Source organism: Dermacentor variabilis, chromosome 3 (assembly GCF_050947875.1).
Source record: "Dermacentor variabilis isolate Ectoservices chromosome 3, ASM5094787v1, whole genome shotgun sequence".
In the NCBI taxonomy this organism is placed as follows: Eukaryota; Metazoa; Arthropoda; class Arachnida; order Ixodida; family Ixodidae; genus Dermacentor; species Dermacentor variabilis.
In genome coordinates, this window is record NC_134570.1 from 213,129,422 (window position 1) to 213,153,214 (window position 23,793).

At 48.7% G+C, this 23,793-nt stretch overlaps 1 protein-coding gene across 1 annotated transcript in view; it reads right to left on the reverse strand.

Annotated features, from left to right (window-relative positions):
• The window catches only part of LOC142576620 (uncharacterized), a 181,330-nt gene that overhangs the window by 28,793 nt on the left and 128,744 nt on the right, over window positions 1–23,793 (reverse strand). Inside the window, exon 11 of the mRNA XM_075686823.1 lies at window positions 13,333–13,451. Coding sequence (XP_075542938.1) covers window positions 13,333–13,451 — 119 coding nt within the window. The remainder of the gene's footprint in view (window positions 1–13,332; window positions 13,452–23,793) is intronic.

A 23,793-nucleotide genomic window follows, 5' to 3' on the forward strand; every position in this document is an offset into this window, starting at 1 on the left:
AATCAGTAGCGACAGCGATCCATCTGTTGCTGGAGCGGGACTCGGGGAAAGGGCCAAGCAGATCCAAACTCACGCGAAAGAATGGTTCAGGTGCAATGTCGATTGGCTGTAAGTACCCGGCAGGAAGCGTTGCTGACTTTTTGCGATATTGACAAGACTTGCAAGCAGCTACATAGCGCCGTACGGAGCGTGCGAGGCTGGGCCAGTAGAAGCGGTGGCGCACGCGATCGTAAGTGCGTGCACACCCAAGGTGTCCGGCAGTTGGGGCGTCATTGAAGCTCCTGAAGCACGGTTGAGCGGAGGTGTTCAGGAACGAAAAAGAGAAGGGGAGGATCGTCAGGATGAAAACTGCATTGGTACAATATCCCGTCGTTGAAGACGAACCACCATATTGATAGATCAATAGGAACAGATTCCATTCGGTCAATGAGGGTACTCAAAGTAGCGTCATGGCATTGCTCGTTGGCCATGTCCAAAAGCTTGGAAAAAGGAGGAACACTTGCGGAAGCGTCCGTGTCAGCGTCGGCGGGCGTGTGTACAGGTAACGGGACAAGTAGACGGCGTGTTTGTGTAGGCGACCAGACCTATACGCCACTGAATACGAATACTAGTGTAGCCGCAAAGCCCATTGTCCAAGCCTCCCTGTGGGATCTTCTAAGGATGAAAGCCAACAGAGGGCGTGGTGGTCCTTTACAATAGAAGAGGGCCTGCAGTATAAATAGGGGCGGAATTTTGCTACTGCCCACACAACGGCCAAACATTATCGCTCGGTAATACAGCAGTTCCGCTCTGCAGGTGACAAAAGACGGCTAGCGTACGCGATGACACGTTCATGGCCGTGTTAAACTTGTGCCAAGACCGCACCGATTCTGTGGCCACTGGCATCGGTGAGCACCTCTGTAGGGGCTGAAGTAGCGAAGTGTCCTAGAATTGGCGGCGTTGTGAGCACGGTGGTAAGGCAAGAAAAGGCAGCAGTCTGAAAGGATCCCGATGAAAACGGTACACTTTTCTTCAGGAGATCTGTGAGAGGGCGTGCTATGGTGGCAAAATCTTTAACAAAGTGGTGGAAGTAAGAGCAAAGGCCCACGAAACTTCGGATATCTTTTACGGACTGTGGAACAGGTAACTCTTTCACGTCGCGAATTTTCTCTGGGTCCGGTCGGATGCCAGCCGCATTGACGACATGTCCAAGAACAGTAATCGCACGTTGGCCGAAGTTACATTTCTTGGAGTTGGTCTGTAGACCGGCCTTGCGAAAAACGGCCGGTACAGCTGAGAGGCGCTAAATGTGTGTGCTGAATGAAGGCGAGAACACAATAACATCATCTAGGTAGCAGAGACAAATCGAGTAGTTGAATCCTTGGAGTAATGAGTCCATCACACGCTTAAAAGTAGCCGGAGCGTTGCAAAGCCCAAAAGGCATAATTTTGAAGTGGTAAGGACCATCAGGCGTTATAAAGGCGGTCTATTCACGATCTAGATAATCAGCAGCGATTTGCCAACATCCAGACCGTAGGTCGATGGATGAAAAATACTGTGCGCCGTATAGGCAATCGAGGCCGTCATCGATACGAGGTAGTTGGTAAACGTCCTTCTACGTGATGCGGTTGAGGTGGCGGTAATCGACGCAGAATCTCCATGCGCCGTCCATCTTTTTGACCAGCATGACAGGTGACTCCCAGGGACTTGAAGATGACTCAATGATGTCTTTCACTAGCATCTTGTCTACTTCCGTTTTGATGACGTGACGCTGCGAAGCTGACACTCGGTAGGGGCGCCGATGGATGAGTGGATTATTGCCTGTATGTATACGATGTTTGACAAGTGACGTCTGGCCTAAGGGATGGTTGTACAGGTCGAATATATAGACACTTGTATACTTATCTTTATCGGGCGACCACGTTTCGCCGCCTAACAAATGTAATCGCAACGCGCGGGACGCGCCTGCATGTATCCGAGGTTTCTGGAAAGTTATCGATGCTTCTACCCGGCTGCTTGTTGTCGCCGAACGTTGTGTTATCTGATTTCATCGCGTGACGCGAATGGTGGAGAACATTGTGGAAGGCACGCGCGTCCGAACGATTAGTCTGGAACATTCGACGACTGCTGTATAAAAGCCGACGCGCTTGACCCGCAGATCAGATTTCCGACGATCGCCGACTCTGTTCGCCGCTTTCGTTGCGCTGTAAGTGTAGCCTGTTTTGTGGGCACAGGTTCGCCCAATAAAAATCTAGTTTTGCCTTTCACAGTATTGCTACTGTGTTCTGCGCAAGGAACTTGCCAAGAACTGCGCAAGGTCTTGCCTTCGTCGCAGCCTCAAGTGGCCTCGATCGCCGACATCGTAAAAGAAGAGGTGCACCGATCGCTTGGAGTTCCTGAGGTGCAACCAGAACCGCCGCAGCCTCAGCCGCAAGCGATGAGCTACGCCGCCGTCGCCCGCCGTCAAGGTCCCCTTCCACGACCACGCCAGGGCCCCGTAACGCCGCAATTCCGTCGACCACCACCGCCGCCGCCAGCACGCCCACCCGTCGCCCAGCGCAGCTACCCGAGGAAGACAGACGTTTGGCGCGCTCCTGACCACCGCCCGCTCTGCTACCACTGCGGAGAAGCAGGTCACGTCTACCGACGATGCCCGTACCGAGAGATGGGACTGCGAGGTTTCGCCGTCAACGCGCCGCGTCCACAGCTTGGAGAGCGCCCACGTGACATCGCCGACTACCTCGCCGCTACTCAATGGAGCTCTCGACGACCGTCGCGTTCGCCATCACCAGGCCGCAACCTGTCGCCTCAGCGCCGACCATACACTGGCCCAGCCCGGGGCCGGTCAGCGAGCCCATATCCGGAAAACTAAAAGCAGCAACCGATGGAGGTGCGGTTGCTGTTCGTCGAACTGACGAAGATCCTCCGCCGCCGACGAAAGCGCCCAAGAAACCATCCCGACGACATAATAACGACACGCCGCCGTCCCGAGGAAGTCAGGAAGCCAAGACTACACCGACCAAAGACGACTTGACGACGCGACGCACCAGCTTCAATTCAACACGACGCAGCCGTGATCCGACGCCAAGACCCAACTGCAACGCAAGACAAAGAACCACCGACCTCGACGTGCTTCTAGACGGCCACGCAGTCACCGCCTTAGTCGACACAGGCGCCGATTACTCAGTCATGAGTGAACTCATCGCCGTCCAGATGAAGAAGGTTAAGACTGCATGGGAAGGCCCTCAAATTCGGACCGCTGGAGGACACCTGATTACGCCGACAGGAATGTGCACCGCAAGAATCACCATTCACGACCGGACTTACCCTGTCACCTTCGTTATCCTCCAACAGTGTTCACGAGACGTCATTCTCGGCATGGACTTCGTCAACCAACACGGCGCAGTCATCGACCTGAAGTCGAAGTCAATAACGCTGTCGGAAGATCATGCGATACCGCCGGAGAGCCCTCGTAGTCACCACGCCTTGAGTGTGCTCGAACATCAAGTCAGCATCCCGCCTCGCTCCAGCATTGTCATTTCCGTAGGCACCAAAACGCCTGCCGACGTAGAAGGCGTCATCGAGGGTGACCAACGTCTGCTGCTAGACCGTGAAATTTGCGTCGCAAGAGGGATCGCTCGACTACATAGAGGTAAAACTGAAGTGTTGCTGACAAACTTCAGCCAGGAGTTCAAGCACGTCAACAAGGGCACGACAATCGCGTACATCGAGGAAATTCTGGAAAACAGCATGCGTTTGTCCTCTTGGATTCTGCCGCATCTACCCCGACGACCGTAGTTCCCGAGCCAGACTTCGACATAAATCCACGTCTCCCCACGATTAAGCAACAACAGCTCAGAAGTCTGCTTTGACGATACAAAGAGTGCTTTTCGACGTCATCAAGGATTCGACGAACCCCAGTCGCAAAGCATCGCATAATAACCGAAGAGGGCGCTCGACCTCTCCGACAGAGCCCATACCGAGTTTCGACGCGAGAACGTGAAGCTATAAGGCACCAAGTCGACGAAATGCTGCGCGATGACATCATCCAGCCGTCCAAAAGCCCGTGGGCATCTCCTGTAGTCTTGGTGAAAAAAAAGGACGGAACCCTGCGTTTCTGCGTCGATTATCGTCGTCTGAACAAGATCACGAAGAAGGACGTATACCCCCTCCCACGGATAGACGACGCACTGGATCGGCTCTGCAACGCTAAATACTTCTGGTCAATGGACCTAAAGTCTGGCTGTTGGCAAATAGAAGTCGACGAAAGAGATCGCGAAAAGACGGCCTTCATCAGCCGAGACGGGCTCTACGAGTTCAAGGTTATGCCATTCGGACTGTGCTCGGCGCCTGCAACGTTCCAGCGCGTGATGGACACGGTTTTAGCAGGATTGAAGTGGCAGACCTGTCTCGTTTACTTGGATGACGTCGTCGTTTTCGCCGGAAATTTCGACGATCACCTGAGGCGGCTTGCGACAGTACTAGAGGCCATCAAGTCATCAGGGCTCACTCTGAAGCCGGAAAAGTGCCGCTTCGCTTACGATGAGCTTTTGTTCCTAGGCCACGTCATCAGCAAATCAGGAGTACGCCCCGACCCACAGAAGACAGCTGCCATCGCAAAGTTCCCGCAGCCAACCGACAAGAAGGCGGTGCGCAGATTCCTTGGCATGTGTGCCTACTATAGGCGCTTTGTCAAGGACTTTTCACGCATCGCGGAGCCACTAACACATCTAACCAAATGTGATGTCGAGTTCAAGTGGGAAACGCCGCAGGCCAAGGCATTTCAAGAACTCAAACGACGCATGCAGTCGCCGCCGGTACTTGCACACTTCGACGAGGACGCCGATACCGAAATCCACACTGACGCCAGTAGCCTAGGCCTCGGTGCCGTCCTAGTTCAGAGGAAAGAAGGACTTGAACGGGTGATATCGTATGCTAACCGGTCGCTGTCAAAAGCGGAAAGCAATTATTCTACGACTGAAAAGGAATGCCTCGCCATCATTTGGGCTACAGCTAAATTCCGCCCTTACCTCTATGGCCGGCCATTCAATGTCGTCAGCGACCACCACGCGTTGTGTTGGCTAGCTAACTTAAAGGACCCTTCAGGACGGCTGGCGCGGTGGAGCCTCAGACTACAAGAATATGACGTCACGGTAATATACAAGTCCGGAAGAAAACACTCCGACGCCGACTGCTTATCACGCGCCCCCATCGATCCCCGCCGCAAGACGACGAGGACAGCGACGCCTTCCTTGGGATAATAAGCGCGGAAGACTTCACTAAACAGCAACCAGCAGACCCGGAGCTAAAAGGCCTCGTCGAGTATTTGGAAGGGAACACCTACGTTGTCCCTAGGGCATTTAAGCGCGGGTTGTCTTCATTCACGCTACAAAACAAGCTGCTTGTGAAGAAGAACTTCTCACCAGTCCGCGCCAGCTACCTTCTTGTTGTACCGTCAGCGCTGCGTCCAGAAATACTGCACGCCCTACACGACGATCCAACCGCTGGGCACCTCGGGTTCTCCCGGACGCTGTCGAGAATAGAGGAAAGGTATTACTGGCCGCGTCTGTTACGTCAAGACATGCCGAGACTGTCAACGACGCAAGACACCACCGACAAGGCCAGCAGGATTGCTACAGCCGATCGAACCTCCTCGCCGACCATTCCAGCAGATTGGGATGGATTTGTTGGGGCCGTTTCCGATGTCAACATCCGGGAATAAGTGGATCGTCGTGGCGACGGACTATCTAACCCGCTTTGCTGAAACTAAAGCTCTACCCAAAGGCAGCGCAGCCGAAGTGGCGAAATTTTTCGTCGAGAACATCCTGCTGCGACATGGTGCTCCAGAAGTCCTCATCACCGACAGAGGAACGGCTTTTACAGCAGAGCTCACCCAGGCCATTCTGCAGTACAGCCAGACAAGCCACAGGAGGACAACTGCCCACCATCCGCAGACGAATGGTCTCACGGAGCGCCTGAACAGGACCCTCGCCGACATGCTAGCAATGTACGTCGACGTCGAGCACAAGACGTGGGACGCGGTCCTGCCGTATGTAACCTTCGCTGACAACACGGCGGTGCAAGAAACAACACAGATCACGCCGTTTAAGCTGGTTTACGGCAGGAACCCGACGACGACGCTTGACGCCATGCTGCCCCACGTCACTGACGAAGAGAATGTTGACGTCGCTAGCTATCTCCAGCGCGCCGAAGAAGCCCGACAGCTCGCCCGCCTACGGATCAAGAACCAACAGAGGACCGACAGCCGACACTACAACCTCCGACGACGCTTCGTCGAGTACCAGCCCGGGGACCGTGTTTGGGTTTGGACACCGATACGCCGACGAGGACTGAGTGAGAAACTATTGCGTCGCTATTTTGGACCCTACAAGGTCATTCGACGTATTGGCGCACTGGACTATGAGGTTGTGCCAGACGGAATTTCGCATTCACAGCGGCGCCGCGCACGATCTGAAGCGGTCCACGTGGTGCGTCTGAAACCCTTTTACGGACGCTGACGAACTTCCTTATTTTGTTGTTTTCTTTGCTACGGCTGTTTTTCTTTATTACTTTCGATTGTATACAGCATCGGGTCGATGCTTTTTAAGAGGGGGGTATTGACACGTGTATACTTATCTTTATCGGGCGACCACGTTTCGCCGCCTAACAAATGTAATCGCACCGCGCGGGACGCGCCTGCATGTATCCGAAGTTTCTGGAAAGTTATCGATGCTTCTACCCGGCTGTCTGTTGTCGCCGAACGTTGTGTTATCTGATTTCATCGCGTGACGCGAATGGTGTAGAACATTGTGGAAGGCACGCGGGTCCGAACGATTAGCCTGGAACATTCGACGACTACTGTATAAAAGCCGACGCGCTTGACCCGCAGATCAGATTTCCGACGATCGCCGACTCTGTTCGCCGCTTTCGTTGTGCTATAAGTGTAGCCTGTTTTGTGGGCACAGGTTCGCCCAATAAAGATCTAGTTTTGCCTTTCACAGTATTGCTACTGTGTTCTTAACGTCACCACCACGTGACAATATCCTTGTAGGAAAGTAATAGCCTGCAGAGCTGTTCAGCCTCCACAGGGGTGAGATTCGGGGCGATCATTTTCCTAATGTCGCTGTCAGTACATTTGGCAGACCGGAAAGGCTTACAGGAAGCGTCGACGGTAAAAGTTTCAGCGCAGCTAACTTCTAAAGAAGTGATCTAGGCAGAATTTGCTTAGCGAGATCGAAATTCACTGCACGGAGATACGTGCGATTGTCTGTGACCCTCAGTATTGTATGCGGGACAGTAATGTTGTGGGTGAGAACGATGGCAGTTAAGGGAGCGGCGATGTAATCACCATCGGGAACTGGCGTAGAAGGTGACATTTCAATTTATGTCAAGACCTGTGATGGAACGTGAACAAAATCAGTCGGTCGTAGACGAATTTCGTGTGGTGTCGGAGGAGCGTCCAGCCGAGGCACGTCAAGACGCACAGTACTTGAGGAACACTCGATGAGCGCTGAATGGGCGGAGAGGAATACTAGGCCTAGTATGAGGTCATGGGGGCATTGGTAAAGCACAGTGAAAAGGACGACAGTATGGCGGCCGGAAATGCTGACATGTGTAGTACACATTCCGATCACGGTCACCATGCTACCGTCGGTGATTCTTACGAACCGAGTAAGGGCAGGCGTCAGTCATTCAAGAATTTTTTTGAGGTCCTGAAGAGTTTTAAGCCGTTGGAGATCCCACGCGGGGAGCTCCTCTGGTCGTAACCGTAGGCGCCACCCAAGTCTGGATGGGAACGTGGTGACGCTCCGCCAGCCATTGAGCCTTCTGGACGGCCGTGACTTGGTGTTTGAGGTCCGCGCTTTTGAGGGCTTCTTCCTATTCGGGCTCACTGGAGAGAGGCCCCTTTGATAACGCGGTACATTGCCATAGCATGTGCGAGAGTGAGCAGTAATGTTCTGGGTTTTCTGGGCAACTTGCAGGGATGTCTGAGTTGTAGTGACTTAGTAGGCCTCGTGACGGATACAAGTCCGTTTGTAGCATACGAAACGCGGGTGCCAGCGAGCGTTCGAGTTTGGCGTGCGGGATCGGGAAATCGTTAGGGTGAGCGTCGCCTAGCGGAAGGTATCATTTGGCAATTTCTTCCAGGAAGGACTCTGGCGTTCCCTCTTTCTCTTTGTGTGAGTGTAGAAGTCGGTCTAGCGCATGGTTTTGATTATCCTTTGTTTGGCTTTTGTCTAACATGCGTTTCAGGAGGTTCCACTTACCTCCGGTCCGCATGCGGCCGTCGACCGCCGAACAGAGTTCATGACATTGGAGTCTTGTGAGTGCCATAGAGTATTGGTTGATGACTCGGTTGAGGATCGTGATGTGTTTGTGAAGGCATCTGTTGAGACTTTGCTTTCTCCATTGCCCAAGTATCGAGGCCTTGGCCTCGAGTAAGTGTGCGAAGTGAGGGTCAACCTTTGGGACGTCCATTTCCGTTTTATGGTTTTCGTGGCTCTAGTTACGTCGCCCTTTATCACAGTGAGGAGTTCCGCGAAGAACTCGTAGGTGTTCGTGTCTTCCTTCCGTAACTTAAGAAAGGTATCCCAGTCTGTGAGGGTGCACGACAGGGGTAGGATCGTCGTGTTTGGTGGTTCTGTGCGTATGATGAAGTGATCGCAGCCCAGGTTCTCTTGCGTGTTCGTCCATGTGGTAGTTTGCTACATGTCGGACCAACGTGAGGTCCGGCGTAGTATCGCGTCGCGTCGACCTACCCACTCTGGTGGGGAATCTGTGGTCCGTCACCAGGGTGAGGGACAGGTTGTCTATTGCGCGCGAGAGATTGTTAACGCTAGGTTTGATTCTGGGGCAACCCCACGGTAGTTGGGGGGCGTTGAAGTCACCTGCGGTAATGAGCGTTGTGTTTCGTGCCATTGATGCGGCTTTAGTAAGGATCGCGTGGAAGGATTGTTTGCAGTGCGCGGAGGAGCTGTAGACGTTTGGTACAAAAACGCTTTGTTTTAAGAGTCGGTTAGGTGCTAGCTCGATTAGGATCGCCTCGATGCGACTGTTTTTCGGTAGGACGTCATTAACGATGTGCGCGAATTTTCTATTATTGAGCGTGGCGATGCCTCTCCTGGCGTCCCCTGATTTTCGGGAGACGGGGCTGTACCCTGAGAACGTGAGTGTTTCGCATATGGTTTCTTGTAATAGTATTACGTGCAGTTTTCTGGGTTGAATTTTGAGGTACTGTTGCAGCGAGGGTTTGCGTTTGGCGTAGCTAGCGCAATTCAAGGGCCAAATTTGTAGGGTATCCCGTGACGTGTTAGCCATGTTTTTGCGGAGGATTTATTGATAGTGAAGGGTGCGTCGTCGTGTCCATCTGTTGTGGCTGACTAGCTTCTTTTTCAATTTTTATTGCGACTTTGTTTTCAACCACCTCTACACGATTCACTAGGCTACGAATACTTTTTATGTTCTCTCGCGTAAGGCGCAGAATTTCGTCTAGGGTGCCTTGCGGTGCATTACTCTATCCTTCCGTCTCTGAAAGCGGAGGGGGTTTGCGTTTGGCTGTGCTTACTTTTACGTTTGTCTCTTGGAGTGGTGCTTGTTTGTGAGCTTTAAGGTTTTGAATCTGCTCTTTCGCGTCATTAATCTGCGCTGTAAGCACTTGTATGGTGGCTCGGAGACCCACTAGTTCCTGTCGTAAGGCTGTGAATATGTCGCTCTCTTGCTCGGGCAATGGAGACCGCGTTACCTGTTTGGTAGATCAGGCGTCCTGTTGCTGCTGTTGGTGTTCTTTCTCTTGTACTCGCTCGGCCCACGTCAATTCAGTGTGGCCGGACGTAACAATTTTTTTATGGTGGCGTAGACGGCTGGCCATAATCGATATGTGTGCTCCGGTATCAATGAGTGTCGTCACGGGTGTGCCATCAACGTGGACGTCAAGAAGGTTATGTCTCGTAAATAGCGTCAAAGGAGGATTTTGCGGCGAATCCGACATTGTAGCATCTCACCGAGCTGGCGCATTGCCTGGTTTTCCGGCTGCGACGGTCCTTGGTAGGTCGGCGATGGCGAGCGGTGAAGCTGGGGCGGACGTGGCAGGCGACGTTGAGGCGGGGGCTAGCGAGCATAGCGGCGAGTCGAGGTAGTGACGTCGGTAGCGTCGTAGAAGCGACGGGTTGAAGAACTTCGGGGCGAACTTGAATTCCAGAAGGTGTTTCGAGGAGGGGACGGCCAATGACCCCGGCAGCGACGGGAAACGTTACCGATTCGGCCGCAGCAAAAATAGGTCGGCCTGTCGTCAGGTGCACGCCAGTCCGATGGATCCCTGGTAATGTAGGGATAATGGACACTGTGAGGTGGACTGCGATAGGAGCGAAGCATAGGAGCAGAGTGGGTGTCAGGACGACCCATGGAGCAGGCGCTGGAAAGACCCATATTAGCCCTTTCCTGGCGAACTACGGACTGGAGCAGCGATATCATCTCAGCAGCATTGTTCCAAGACGTCTCTTGAGGCGAGGCAGGAAACGCTGCTTGGAGTACGCGACGTACAATTCGGCTCACGTTTTCGCTTGGTGGTGGCGAGCTAGATTGGTCGGTGGGGCCGGTACAGGGAGAGGTCGCTGCAGTATTTGGACGCCGTGTACAGTGATTGTATATACGGCAACTCTTCGCCTGCTCGAAGCGGCAGCATTCCTTCATGATGGCGTCGACAGTCGATAAGTTTCTATAGACCAGAAGATTGAGTGCGTCGTCTACGATGCCTTTGATAATGTGTTCAACCTTGTCCGCCTCTGGCATGGACGTGTCGATCTTGTGACAGAGGGCTAGGACGTCCTGAATGTATAGGAGACATACGACTCGGTTGCAGTTTCGGCACGCGTGGTGAGTTGTTGCTTGGCGGCTAGTTGTCTACCGGTCGGATTGCCATGCCAAAAACGTCGGACAGCTTTTCTTTGAACAACTCCCAGCTGGTTAGCTATTCCTCGTGCGTGTAGAACCACGTTCGTGTGGTTCGGTCAAGGTAGATAGAATACGACTTTGCCAAGTATTATGGTCGAATCCCACCTGTTCACTTTGCTGACGCGCTTACACACCTTCAACCATTATTCTACGTCAACACCATCAAGGCCGGTGAGCTTGCTGGGGTCTTGCAGATGAGGTAGAGCAACGTACTGGGTATGCGTAGTCGGCATTGCAGCTGCAGATGCGGTGCTTTCCACTGGAAGCATGGCCCCAGGCTGGGTAAGACATCCACTGCGGAGCTCCTTGGCCAAGACGCATACCCCGCAGGTTCACCAAAATATCACAGGTATAAAAGTATTTACAGGATGTATTTACAAGGCATACATAAACAGCAGCTGCGAATCCCGAGAGGCTGTTGCCACTTCATCGTCTTGACCGTCGACGACAGTGTCCTCGTTTCGCAACGTAACAATATCTACCTTCTTTGTAGACTCCTGCAAGTTTGTACAGAAGTAAGCGCTGTAGTTTCGGCAATGCTTCTCCGCGAGGTCACGGATAATTTCCACACTCAAGGAGTGCTTCAGAGGGAATAGTGGCGACGTAATGGAAAGGTATAGCGAGATGTTCACGTCGCTTTTTTCTTCTGAGCCGCGCTACTGCCATGAATATACTATGCATATAAAGCAGCAGCAGCAGCGGCGGCGGCGGTGGCGGCGGCGGCGGCGGCGGCGGCAGCAGCAGCAGCAGCAGCAGCGGCGGCGGCGGCGGCGGCGGCGGCGGCGGCGGCAGCAGCAGCGGCAGCGGCGGCGGCAGCGGCAGCGGCGGCGGCGGCGGCGGCAGCAGCAGCAGCAGCAGCAGCAGGAAAACAGGAGCGAAACAGGAGCCAAACAGCAGCAAAGCAGCACCAAAACAGCAGCAGCGGCGGCGGCGGCGAAACATCTTCAGAGGCGGGATGTCAATCAGGGACATCTCTGGAAGAGCTGTGTCTGCTTGAAGAGCTGCAGTGAAGGTCTCCAAAGCCAGATTCATTGTTATTCAGTATTAAGTAAACAAGAGCCTGAACGTCAATTATCAGCCACAACGTGGCCCATGTTTTCACCAACAAATGTTAGTTGGTGCTATGCTCCATATCCTCATTACAGCAGTGAACTTTCGGCGCTTTTCGTAAAACATACCTATAGCGGATTGTAGTATTTTATTGGTAATTTACTGCAAGGACCGTAATTATTTCACGCACTTATTACTGTCTTTGAGTCGGCGGAGTCTGGTCGTGCGTTCACCAGATAAAAACTACTGTTTTAATAACCAAATCCAGCGACTTCTAGAAAAACCGGCTTTTCTCCTTGGCTGCTGACTCTGTGGCGAAGATCTTGGGCGAAGACGTCAAGCTCAATGCTCTCGCAGGAGCACATATATGCCGTATCTCCTTATGGTTAGGCAGAACCTCAAGAATGGGTCGAATAATTATGGGGTACCTGTTGTTTTATCCGCCAGTAAAAAGCTGTCCATGCCCTGTCCCAAATCACGGGATGCACGTCAACCACTACGGACAGTGTTCCACAGGAGTGGTGTATGAAATTCTACTAACCTGTGGAAATGCACAGTGACGAGTGGGTCCAGTCGGGCCTACGTCGGATAAATTAATGAGAGAGCTTGCAAACAGTTTAAAGAAGGCTTTGAGTGAGCATCTTTCTGCCTATTGGCGATCTTGGTTTTGTGAACAACCTTGTTCTGATGTCAGCATCCTGGCAGAAGTAACGATAAAACAGAGCGGGTACTGTTGGAAGCAATTCACATTCGAACGCAGGATCAAGTCGTGTCAGAGAAGCCTCAGTTTCTTTATATGACGCCAAAATGAGATTGCTAAGCTCTTGGCGTTGATAGCGCCTCTTGTTCTTCGTTAGCCCTTGTTGGCGGCAACATTGGCTGCAACTCCCAATGCTTAGACTTTCTGCCCGGCTGCGTGGGCGCGCTATCACGTAGCACGCACGCACGCACCGCTAACTGCACCAATGCGCTCCTGCCCGTGGCGCCGCGAGACGTTCAATGCATCGCAGACATTGAAGGAATACCATTTGATGCCCAGTGGCAAGATTGCGAGTAGGTATAGAAACTCAACTCCCGGGCAGCATTTTATGCCTACAGCATGGATAGGTTCACGGAGCCAATTACACGTGGCATTGCACTACGGCGTTTCTTGATTGCAGAGGCAGACTATTGTGCAGTTCATTGTAACTCAAGTGCAAAAAGAACGAGTTGGAATGCAAGAAAAGAAATGAGTGTGTCCTCGTTCTTTCTTGCGCATCAGTTATGGCGAGTCCGTTCTGTCTTGCTCACCACGCAGTCGATCTATTGTACAGTTCTTTTGCACCAATCTCGCAAGACAGGCTCTGTACCTACCGACTGAACCACTTGGAACACTTGACGGCAAAGTCGAGGACAGCTCCGCAGACTCCGATGAGCGCAAAACCCAACCACATGTCGACGTGGCCACCAATGTAGATCATCAAGTCTTCCATCTGGGGGGAAAAAGAGAGGCTTTCAGCGAAATATTACGTTATGGTAAATCGACCACAAGCAGGCAACTGCTAAACAACTAAAACGAAGTGGCTGGTTACTTCGTGCGGAACCGCATTTGAACTGAACCGTACCGGAAAGCGCGTTCAAACAACAATTTGGGCATAACTGTGGTCGAACGGATATATTTGGAAACATGGCTGAATTGTGACAGACCTTCATCCCAGAAGCAGTTACTAGTTTAAATATTTAAAATATAAAAGGCGGCAAGAGTAGACATAAAATTCACTATTTATCAAAGTTACTATTTCGCAGAACAAGATCGCAAAGTTGGTCATGGTCAAACTTGGTCAAACGCAAGCGTACAGAACACGAACAAGCACACAAAGAAAAAAGTCAATGCTGATTATCAAGTGAAAGATTGCACAGTGGTGCAAGACACAAAGATATATCTATATGTGCACTACATGCTGCATGTGTGTTAGTCAGCACCTCTGATATGGAAAGTGCTGAGCGAAACGCAATCTTCATGGCTGTGCATAAAAGAAGTGCGTCTATGGAAAAAGCACTTTATTAGAACACACACAGTTAGGCAACGTTAAAGCGTGGTGCAATCGCATAATTTTGCAATCGGTGCGTCGGAACGGTTTTCGTTCTGGTTTAGTTTCGTTCCACTGAAAATGGTTCTGCTCAGGAAGGAAAATAAAATTATCAGTAACGGTTCATAATGGTTTTGCTTAACGGGCAAAATCGTTCGAAGCAATGTGACAATAAAACCATAATATTTTCTTTTTTCAATAAGTGAATGAGAAATTCTTAGGTCGTTCTCGATGCCTTGATTCAAGGCATTGAATATGATCTCATAAGCAACACGTCATTGAGTGTACTCCTTGAAATGCGAGACTGCTGTTTTGATAAAACGAACTTAAACAAACACAAGCGAGCGATAAAACTTGGGTAACAAAGCGTTGCACCCGTAGAAAACGAAACGATAAGCTTCTTAGCGCACAAGCCCTGGGTTTTTCTGCGATGCCGATCTGCCAGTGCACCGAGCAACAGGTTCATTAGTGTAGCGCTCGACCGGCTATCGCTCGCGCTATCGCTGCCTGAGATACGCGCTAATGCTGCCTAACGTCGGTTGTTCGGGATTGCCGAATCAAACTTTGCAAAAAATGTTGTTGGAAATCTATTGATATTTCATCGGTATTTCAATGTATAGAGAAAATATTGTGAAAATTTCACTGATATTTCATGGAGGAATTGTTCAACAGTCATGGGAAAGCGGCCACCGTGAGTGCATTGCATATGCATTGGAGTATTATTGTGCTGTTTTTCCATGGGCTCTTCATTGTACTTTGGTTGCGTTCTTTTTTCATGGGATCTTCATTGGATTTTCATTGTACTGTTTGTCCATTAGTTTGTCATAGCGTTTAATTTTTTATTTATTCAAGTGGAGGACCTTACAGACCCTATGGCAGGGTAAACAGTAAAGTATAGAAAGTACAAATTTCCAACAGGAACAGTGCTATAAAAAGATTACCGTGTTACACAATATTGAAGGCACAAGGAATACAAAGCAACATCTGAAGGCACACGAACACTTGTTACTGTTAACAGAGCAAAAGGAATACTGTCTATGAAAATGATATACAATATGGAAAAAGTGCGCGATAAAATACACTAGATAGGGCACTCGTGAACGGTACTAAATTGCATTAATCCTCAATGCAATTATTTCATATAACCTAATGCGTCGTACTGAGGCTCAATATAAAGTGCAGCCAACAGTAACAAACAAGAAGGCATATTAAAAGGCAGGATATTACTTATTTTATTCATCGCGAAAGAAGCAAGTACAAGCTGTCCTTGATGTGTGGAACACTGGCTTCTGGAAACTGAGCAGGTGAATCCTGAAAAACATAAGTAAAATAAACAAAGTACAGCTTTAGAAAATTAGCGAGGAATAATGCCTATTTTATTCAGAAAACAAAGCAAAAGATATCTGCTAGAAGCTTTCGTATTTAATCCGGGTACTATTGATGTTCGTTGTCAGGTGCTATAACAACGGGATAATAAGTCATGGTAAATGTGGCAAGAGCTTTGTTCCAGCTGCTATACACAAAATATGCAACTAAATGAGCTTCTATGCAGATTCAACTAGCTTCATGCTTGAATTGCCCTTCTCAAAAATTGTGTTATATTTTTGTGTTCTCCTTGATTAAATAATTATTACAAACAGCATTACCTTTTGAATTATATGAGGGTCACTATGGCAACGCAAGGATTGAAAACAACACATGAAAACACTGCGTCTGCAACGCACTACTTTCCGTCACTCTTTAATTGGTTCAAGAGAAGACATTCAACATTTTTAATGTAGGTGCAGCCTGCTGCTTACACATCACAGCTGTGCTGGTCAGACATGTCGCGATTGAACTAAATAAGCTCCGTGCTTAACGTGACTGTCACACGAATGTGATGGGGCTCTTCATCTTTGCTCAGTGACTAATGTCCTGCTAGAGTGAGCCTTTCATGCAACATAAGTCCATATATTTGACGCTTTGTAACATCAATAAGCGCTAGGTTAATACAAGAAGTCCTGAAAAAATTTGCTGGCATTTCTTCGTCAAAAAAGCTATACAATAGCTGGCACATAGCAAATCGCCGAGCATGTGCCAAACTGTGCCATCAGAACCAGCTAGTGCAGAAGAAGTACACCTAGGACTATATGTGTGCTATCTGGCCAAGAACAGGCAACTATATTAACAAGATTAAAACAACAAAATTCACGGCTATTTTTTCTAGCAGCGAAAGGAAAGAAAAAATCGGTACGACCAACACATCCTAGCTTTTTTTTTTAAGATGCTACAGTATTCAATATTCCTCATCAATTATAGTACAGATTGAAGACCAACAGGCACAACACACTGCAGTGTGCTTTTTGTCCCGAGTCATGGAGCTCCTTACATAAGCGGGCTAGAGGGCCTGAACACCCCCACACACATAAATATTACAGGGCACATACAGAGGAGCATATTATGTGGAAGGGTATGTTCAACTGGTTCTTGTGATGTTACCACTGTTTATTCAGTGTGGCAAAGTAGATTCACACATGCAGGGAAGGGCCTTAAACATCCGTTTTATATTCACAGAAAGCATTAACCAGATGGTGTAAGAATGTTTCCTGCTGTTGATGTGTCATGCAAGTTTGCTCCAGCATCGGACACAATGTGCCCTGCCCTCTTCTTCAGATGCTGTGGATGCCACTATTTAAGGTATTTTATAAATGCAGCATTCCATATCAGCTACACAATGAAATGCCATCAAGAATAAAAAGAACGTATATAAGCGCTTGATGCTTATGTAACCAAGTGTTTCTTGCTACCAGCTACTTTGTTAGCAATGCTTTTTTTTTGTGAATGAATGAATCAGTCGAATATTTTTATTGTTCACTGCATGTGTTTTAGGTATACTGAAATAGCAAGACCCGAATTCTTGTGCAGACAGTTTTTCGCAGAACAGTTAAGAGAAAACTTCAAAAGAAAGTGCCTGATGTTAGGACATCTTTATGACAAGGCACTTTTTTGTGTGTAGAACATGAAAGTAAGAATTAAGTAAGTAAGAACCCGGATTTGGTGTAAAGGTTCCATCATTTCTCTCTCTTATTCAGAGGCTTGCATGCTTTCACAATCTTTATTTTTCTCTTTTTGCGCGAAGGAATATATTTATAGTAACACCGAATTAACATGTCTTTTTCTGGGATGCCCCACAGCTTTCTGAGTAAAATCTTGTTCTTTTAATTATTCAGAGTTTATAAATACTTTCGTAGAAATAATTTTGCAACATTTCGTTGCTGGGTGTGCGTCGGAGAGACTTGCGCCCGCAGCGCAAGTCACTCCGCGAAGAGATATCCGAGGCTGGGAGGCACTGGTGGCGGTGATCACATGCACTCTGAGCATTTTTTTCAATTTCTTTTTTTACAAAACGGTGGCATTCTATTAGCGAATAATCAACCAGCCTGCTTTATAGGATGATCCACGTTTAGTAGAGAGGACACGATATCGGCACGACATTTCTGCATGATTATTTAATGACGATATAGTATAAGAATGGTCCGCGAATTTGATCGGCCCTGCTGCAACGGAAGCACTTAAAACAGGGTTAAGCATCAAGTTGAATGTTCAAATTCTGTAGTTTTACTAGCCAAAGCCAGGATCTCATTATAAGGCAGGCCGCAGTGTACGACATGAATTAAAGTTGACCACGACTCCGATCTTTAACAAGCACCCATATCCAAGCACGAGCGTTTTTTGCATTGCGCCCCATCGAAACCTCGCGGCTGCGGCCGGACTGAACCCGCGGGCCCGTGCACAGTAGCGCGACCCTATAGCCACTGAGCTACCGCCAGGAGTAGGGACTAGCATTAGAACACAGGAACAGGCGCCCCAGTTTTAAGCGCTTTCGTGCATTTCAGTCCTTAAGTGGTTCGATCGTGATAAACTTGCCTACCTTGCAGTACAGACGAATAGGCCAGGCTGCTAAATACATAGCTTAAACAGACGACATGAGCCCACCTTGGCGCTCGATCGACCAAATGCGCAACGAACACGCTACACCCCGGACAGGCCCGGCACAACATGGTTTTACACTGGTGTCATGGATCACGCGTGAATCAGACATTCAGCTCGGCGTGGTTGTGACTGATGAGTCGTGAGTCAACACGAGCGCTGCGGGCGCAAGTCTCTCCGACGCACACCCAGCAACGAAAAAAGCGCCCCGGGACTTCTACAACAGCAGTCAGAACGTTTCCGATCAGTTATACACACAATACGAGCAACGTACTCACCATCGGGTCAGCCAGCGCTCTATTCTTCGTGCACGCTTCCACGCAGCCCGCTCGGTAGCATACCTCCGCGTCAGCCAATGGACGGAGGGGTATTGATACATTCAGCTTTTCGTCTCCCTCGCTCTTGGTAAAAATGTATCTTGTCCCGCAACAGCAGATGACAATGCATACACATGCTTACAGCTCACGGCCCACACAACGCTCACACGGAGACCACGAAAAGCGCAAAATGACGACAAAAACAAATGTCAAACCGTAGAGTAACATAGTAAACGACAAGAGTGGACACTCGAGCCGTTTCGCGGCCGAGCTATGGAGCTTCTCCGATCACTTTGCCGATTCCGCTAGGTGGAAGAGCACATCAAGAAAAATGCGGCTGTGGCTGCGGCTGTGGCTAGCTGCTTGACAGGCGGCACGACCACTGGGCACGACCCAACACGTGCGAAGCCTAGTCAGGCCGTGCCGCCGGGCTCTTTCTGTAAAATGCACCTGAGCATCGTTGTTGGGTTCTTCTGCCAGCGTCTGCTTTGTCGCAGTTTCATAGTAAGGCCACAGCAAGTTCTTTTGCGCGTTGTTAAGGACTTATTCTCATCGCATTTCGTTAAGTCACTGTCAGCCGCACGAACGAGTGACGGCGGCTTTGAAACCATGAACAGCTGCTGCCCATTTGTTACGCTGACATTCATTTCGCATTTTTTAATGCGCTGCAGTGAGCGGTGATGCTAGCGATAATAGCGACGCGGCATCGTCCGAACTGCAAGGCACGTTCGACACATTGACGAAGTTAGAAAAAATGGTTGGTTAAGAAATGCGGCCTATGAACACATGCCGTTCGGGACAGAGAGCTTTATGTTACGCCCAGCAACTGCTGAAAAAGTACGGTACTCTACTTTTACAAAAGAAATCTGGCTATTTCTAAAGCGGTACACGTGCAGTATTTGCAGTATGGCAACAATGCGCTATCTCTCAACCTCCGTAGCAGGCTATGTGTGCTCGAGCGTTGTTAGCTGTTCTGCATTGGGCTGAAGATACGCGTTTTCATGTTTTAATTGTGTATAAAGTCCTTAGCGTAGAAAGTTACTTGTTTCTTAGCATTTATAACAGTGCTTCCTTAACCAAAAATATACGCATTACATGAAGGAACGCAGCATCCCCATTATAAAGTTTTGCAGGCTCCAGTATTGCTCATACGAAGGAACGTAGCGTCTGCATTCAATAGCTTTGAAGCCTCCAGTATTGCTTACCTTCTGTCTCTCATTCTACGTATTGCAGGAATCTACACCATTTCCTCAGCATACACTGTACAGCCAAAGGATATAATGCATACTCAAGGACAAAATTCCAAGTATGAGAAGACGATTGCAAGGCTTCGAAGACAGCAGGTGAAGACCCCCAGCATGAAGTGCTTAATGGCAGCTGTTTAATAACGGACACACTGGCTTACACATTCAAGATGACGATGTTTGTGCGTGCTCAATTATTTTTGCAACCATTTTATTTCGACACGCAACCACTCACATCATTCTGCTACCCTAATTCACCCTCCTTCGCAGAAGTACAAGAAAAAAAACATCACTTTTTTCTTTCTAAAGCAGTCCCATTTTGAGCGAATTAATTGCTGGCGTATATGTGCAGTTTTTTTTCATTATCTGGACAGTTGCGACACGTCTTTTATGTGTTTTGCTTGTGCTCAATTATTGCCATCACGCCATTAATTTCTGGCTATTCTCCATTATACCGGTGTCACACGACCATTTTCGATCACGATCAAGTCCGATCCGGATGGAAATTCTCGACTGCTGTTGGCTCATCGGGTAGCTTGCGCAAAAGAAGCAATCGCAATCGAAAAATTCAATTCGGATTGGGCTTTGTCGCATTTAAAAGAGTGCCGTGGGACACACGTATTACTTGCACTTGCATTTCGCTGTTTTCTTCCTGTTTTCATGTATCTGCCTCTTACAACCTTGCTGCAATAAATTGTTGTCTGCTATTTTCGTATTTCTGACTGTGCAGGAAGTTGACTTATATTTAAGGAACATGGCATATTTATTTACGATACACCTTCTGGCGTGAGTTACTAGACGTACAATATCATAAGCGATATAGCTACACTTCCTCAACAGTTGGCATGATTGTTGTGCTAAGTTACAGCTTGAAACAGCAAATATGAACTTAAATGAAGCTAAAATGAAGTGAAACACATCTGCGCGCTCATCGTCACGTCTTCACAACATATAAACAGCGGCACAAGCGCCTGCTTGAAATCACCCGATTTAAGCAACGTCACGGGTCATCAGAAAAAGATGAAATGAAACTGAAATTAGGGCCTCCGAGATTTGGCGGCGTGCGCGGCCATCTTGGAGGCTGGTGGGTTTCGCCGATTCCACTAGGTGCGCTGAGAGCCAAAGTCGGCCGCAGGCGCCTATGGCAAGGTCGATCCAAGTAGGTCGCGAAGCTTCGGGCGAAAGCAGTTCACTACAGATTGTCACCGACGTCAGCATGGGGGGTTATGGGAGCAGCGATTGAAGCGCGACTATGTTTGGAGGGAACAAACACTGGGAAAGAAAAAAGTGTTTTTCTAATTCAAGTGAGGCACAGTTAGATTCATGCAACGAAAATAAAATTTCTGGTCAATTTTATATATTCGTGGCGAGTTAGGAAATTCAAGTTTATTCCATTTTATTATTACTAATAAATGCATTTATTTTCAGCGCCCATCGTTAGCGGGGCGTTGACGCTATTATCACTCGCAATGCAATGCACGTCTTGAAATGGGCAGAAAGGCGCACACGTGAAGTTCACCTGTTGAAATACGCCCCCCTCACAGTTTGTGCTTTCTTGCTTGTCGAAGTTTGTCTGAATTTGGTGGCGCGGGTAGCTTCATCGCTTCTTAATCTGTTCAGTCAAAAGCAGTAAGTTACGACCCCCAGATATTTGTGTAGTTGTTCTCGTGCGACTGCGCCGGCCGACGGGCTTGGCGTCCTCCAATAGGATCAGCACTCTACACCTAAAGCTTTCGTCGGCTTCCAAAGAAAGTATGTTCTGTGCAGGGGTGCGATTTCGACAACCGTACGGCTGGCTTTTCCTGCATCGCTTTCCGCGCTGAAAGCTCGAAAAGCCCATCAAGTCGAATGGCGGGGCATTTGAATATATGCTTCAGTATCGAGGGTAATGCTACTGACCCAATGCTTCAGTATCGAGGGTAATGTTAAGGCATAGCCTCCGAGATCTCCTGAGTGACGGCACATCACTCTGATCTCGCAGGCTACAATTCGATCAAGTTGGTCATGAAGCGAGGGGTCGCAAATGGTCGCGATTCACCACTGGCTTCGCTCACTCAGTTAGTGCTCAATTTTTCAGTCGTGCGAATGCAGTGGCAAAGCTAAGCTGCTTAACCGATGCGCTAAAGGTTATTTTTGTCGGCAGCGATGGCGCGAGAAGAGGTGAACGGCATCAATCGACAAATGAGTTGTGGCGACGGGAAGGTCGCGCCTGCTGGTGCGAACATGAGTCTCCAAGAACCGCGTTTTTGTCCTGATTTAGAGATGTAAAACCTGAATAAATCCAAAAGACTAGGTGCCTATTTGTCTCTGCCCTGTTTCAAAAGTTTTTGATGCCGATAAATATCCTCATCATCATCATTGTAGTTGGTCGCATGACCTCTGCCAAATGGCGGTATGAATGCGCTTGCACTGCATTTTGTTCCATATCTTGCCGTAAATTAATAGCGTAAATTTACGCGAGGTCACCTTTCCGCAGGCTGTGTGTCGATGTGATACATGCTATGCCACGTAATAGACATTTCGGTAAGCACTAGTACGATCTGTACATCGACGTACCGATAGGCTCGAAACAAATGTTCAGAAACCAGTTTCCTGTCAGTATTCTGGATGCTTCTGCATGCATTGAGGAAGGCATGAAGCTACGTGGATGATACCGACGCTCTTTTTCCAGCCATTTCGGTTTCAAGGAGCCTGCCAAGGGGAACTAATTATTCGCGAAGCTCCCATATGAAATCCGCTATTCAAAATTTGATCGTCTGGATAGGTATTGTTGAGCACGGGTCCCAATGTACTCATTTGCTGTAGCCCCTTATGGTTGATAATTAGAAAGTTAACCAAAACTTCGCAAATTACGCACATAAGTGCGACAATTACTTTGTATTTAAAGGCCGCCAATCTGTACCCTGGAATGGTAAACAATTTCCAATATCGAAAAATTGGTGGAGCTAAAGAGAAAAAACACCCTGTACTTTGCACAGTGAGATGAATTTCTTTCCTTGGTAGTAGAATGTTCAAGCTTTACACAGCTACATCTGCACTCAATCTTGTTCACGTCTTTCATTGCAGTTATAGCACACATTGCAATTGTGAAACTCTCAGGATACTGTGCATTTGGGGCTACAGCGGGTCAATACTGAAAGAGTGCATTATTTTGCAGTGACCTTTATTCTGAAGAAATAAAACGAAGGACACCGACCAACATAGAAGTGCTAAGAAATGAAAAAATCTAAAAGACGTTTCGGCTTCGCTACGGAAGCCTTGTTCACAATGGGAAGACTTCCTATTGTGAACAAGGCTTCCGTAGCGAAGCCGAAACGTCTTTTAGATTTTTTCATTTCTTAGCACTTCTGTGTTGGTCGGTGTCCTTCGTTTTATTTCTTCAGTGCTTCATCCCGACTAGACGGGCTTCCGTCGAACCCTCGATTTCATCTACCTTTATTCTGCACTGGAAAGTAGAACTGCCTGTGAAACAGACTTTTTTAATACTTAGTTCAAGCTCTGGCCAACTCAATTACACTATTTCAAGTAGTAGCCTAAACAAAATAATTTTAGTTTTTTTCGTACAAATTCTATGTCGCCTCTTTAACTCGGTCCAATTGTTGGCGTTTCACAATGAAAAATCAGCACTATTTGATCAATAAAAAGTTATTGTGTAGTTATCAAAAACATTTTGGTGAACTACCATTGTGCTGGCTCAATGAAGGTTGGAATCTTGTGGAGAGTCCGTTGAATCAATGATAGTACAACAAATCAACAATTGAAATTCAACAGCCCTTTTTGTAGGGGAAGCTTATCGCTACTGATCGCGTCACCACTTCTGAAAGTTGTAAAGGACTGGCGTTCACCATTTCGCCGCAACGAACCAACCGCACACACAGAACACACAGAAGTCGCGTACGCTAAGACACTTTTGATTGCGCCACGCCCTGAACATGCGTCGTGCTCAGAGCGCACGTGTATGTGATGGACTTCTCGTTTGCAAAGCATAAGCGAAGCACGGCATAGAAAAGCACGAAGTCGCCGGCCTAAAATATTTTTTCCGACGCTCTCGTAAACACAACACACGCATCCTGGCCTCCATCCGTTCCTGTCGGCAATTGCACGCACTGATTAGACCTGGAAGTGTATACCGGCTTGCTGCCTTCGATAACTATTTCCGTGGGTGCTCAATAAGTGCTGGGAAAATTGCGAGAACGAGGAAAATAGACTATTTCA